This window comes from Camelina sativa, chromosome 9, assembly GCF_000633955.1.
Source record: "Camelina sativa cultivar DH55 chromosome 9, Cs, whole genome shotgun sequence".
NCBI classification, from domain to species: domain Eukaryota; kingdom Viridiplantae; phylum Streptophyta; class Magnoliopsida; order Brassicales; family Brassicaceae; genus Camelina; species Camelina sativa.
In genome coordinates, this window is record NC_025693.1 from 3,012,384 (window position 1) to 3,014,734 (window position 2,351).

General features: G+C 34.2%; 2 protein-coding genes across 2 annotated transcripts in view; both read left to right on the forward strand.

The window, feature by feature from the left end:
- LOC104714950 (choline/ethanolaminephosphotransferase 2-like) overlaps positions 1-1,097 on the forward strand; it is a 6,213-nt gene extending 5,116 nt beyond the window's left edge. The window contains exon 9 of the mRNA XM_010432413.2: positions 1,053-1,097. Within this exon, the coding sequence (XP_010430715.1) occupies positions 1,053-1,097 (45 nt within the window). The remainder of the gene's footprint in view (positions 1-1,052) is intronic.
- Positions 501-2,351, forward strand: part of LOC104714951 (choline/ethanolaminephosphotransferase 2-like) — a 7,381-nt gene continuing 5,530 nt past the window's right edge. Inside the window, exons 1-8 of the mRNA XM_010432415.1 lie at positions 501-703; positions 1,053-1,250; positions 1,372-1,381; positions 1,475-1,525; positions 1,613-1,690; positions 1,792-1,991; positions 2,076-2,170; positions 2,249-2,340. Coding sequence (XP_010430717.1) covers positions 1,114-1,250; positions 1,372-1,381; positions 1,475-1,525; positions 1,613-1,690; positions 1,792-1,991; positions 2,076-2,170; positions 2,249-2,340 — 663 coding nt within the window. The 5' untranslated portion in view covers positions 501-703; positions 1,053-1,113. The remainder of the gene's footprint in view (positions 704-1,052; positions 1,251-1,371; positions 1,382-1,474; positions 1,526-1,612; positions 1,691-1,791; positions 1,992-2,075; positions 2,171-2,248; positions 2,341-2,351) is intronic.

A 2,351-nucleotide genomic window follows, 5' to 3' on the forward strand; every position in this document is an offset into this window, starting at 1 on the left:
TATATTGTTATATATATATGGGTTGAAAAATCATATCAACATAATTGTACGAGTTTGATTCTAAATTTGATATTATATAGTATGATATATATTTTTTATATTGTTTTCAAATTTTATTAAATTTCTAACACGTTACTAAAAATATACTAGTTCATATTTTTCACTTCCTTGCTATTCCTTCCCCATTTCAAGATTAAACCAAGATTTATTTATAAACTGATTGGTTTAAAATCTAAAATAATTAAAACCGGATTTGATTTTAGTGTAATCGAACAAATAAAAAATCATATTTTATATTTTAAAATTATTTATTTTCTAACTAAGAATTTAACTAAATTCAAATCGAAATCACATGAACTAAACCAAATTATGGTTTTACTAACTTAACTATATTTTTTTGTGACTCTCTTATAACAATTATTTATATACAAATACAGGAAAAAATTTATAATAAAGGGACTTAAAATGGAAATGAATAAAATTAAAGATGGTTACAGATACGCAAAGCCCTCCTTTCCACTCTCGTCCCGCTTCGCCTCTTTTAGGGCGCAACGAAGAGAGAGAAGAAAGATACAACAAAGACAGAGAGAGAGATACTCATAAGCAAACAATACCCCATAGCTCTCTCTGCTCTCTGATTCATCTCTGACCCCTTCACGTCTTCATCTTCGGCTCTGTAGCATTACGCCATCGCCGAAGCGTCGTAAGTTCTCTTCTTCTTCTTCTTCTTCTTCTTCTTCTAAATACCTCTTTCGTCTTCAGAATCTTAGATCGAATCTGCTCCTCATTCTGTCATTCACTTGAATCTACGATCTCTTTAAAAAGGTCCTATACAACAACACTAGTATCCTTAAACGCCTCTCTAATTGTTTCTCCAAGTTCGTGAATTTGAAGCAATTTCAAAAAAAAATCTCGTCTTTTTTTTCAGATGGGTCATGCAGAATTCGTGTCTATTGCTTTAGGGTATATGAAAAGTCTTCGTCTTTACATAAAAAGATCCAACCTTTAAATGACATTTTTGTTCGTTTGTTGTTTTTTTGATCTTTTGACAGGTTGTTGATTTGGGAAAAAGACCCAATTTGGATTCAGAATTGTAATTTTGAAAGAAAAAAAATGGGTTACATAGGAGCTCATGGTGTAGCTGCTCTTAAGAAACACAAATACAGTGGTGTTGATCATTCATATCTTGCCAAATACGTTCTCCAACCTTTTTGGAACCGTTTTGTCAAAATCTTCCCTCTATGGATGCCGTAAGTATCCCCTCCTTTTACATTGATGTGCTCTTTAGATATTAACTTTTAGTTGTTTAGAGATCTGAAGCTAACGTTTTTGTTTGTCTTTTCATGTGTTCACTTTGGAATCCATATCCAGACCCAACATGGTATAAGTTAATTCTATATTTCGCATTTAAACTTCGAATCTAGTAACAAAGAGGTGACAACACTAACTGTTTTGTGTGTGTTTTGTTTTGTAGATAACACTTATGGGATTCATGTTTCTTCTCACATCTGCTTTGTTAGGCTATGTGAGTCTGGTTTGATTTTCATAATTATTTATTCTCTTGAAGCTTTTGGTTACTTTGCTCATATGGATTTCTTTAAACTTTCTTTAGATATACTCGCCTAAGTTGGATTCTGCTCCTCCTCGATGGGTTCACTTTGCACATGGCCTACTTCTGTTTTTGTATCAGGTCTGCTTCTTTCTCTTTAACATCTCACTTTCATCTGCTTCTTAAGGGTCATGTAGACTGTTATTCCTGACATATTTTGAGCACTTATGATTGAATTTTAGACTTTTGATGCGGTTGATGGGAAGCAAGCACGAAGAACCAATTCATCTAGCCCACTAGGAGAGCTTTTTGACCATGGTTGCGATGCTCTTGGTTGTGCGTTAGAAACAATGGCATATGGGAGCACTGCTATGTGTGGAAGAGATACTTTCTGGTTTTGGGTTATTTCAGCTGTTCCATTTTTTGGAGCAACATGGGAACAGTAAGTGGTTTTTATTTCAAGTTTAACTTTGATTAATCGTTGAGAAATCTCTAATACTTTGCTTTCTTGCTCTTTTGTGTTTAGCTATTTTACCAATACGCTTACTCTTCCGGTAGTCAATGGTCCTACAGAAGGTCTTGCACTTATATACTGTGGCCATTTCTTCACAGCCATTGTTGGTAAGGCTTCGACAATCTAAGAAAATCTCTATCACTAACAATTATTTCTTAATCTGTTACACTCTTTTTAATCTCAAGGTGCCGAGTGGTGGGCTCAGCCGCTTGGGAAGTCGATTCCTTTGTTTAGTTGGGTTCCGTTTTTGAACGGTAATATTCCACAAACCTTTTGTGTTCTTTGTTG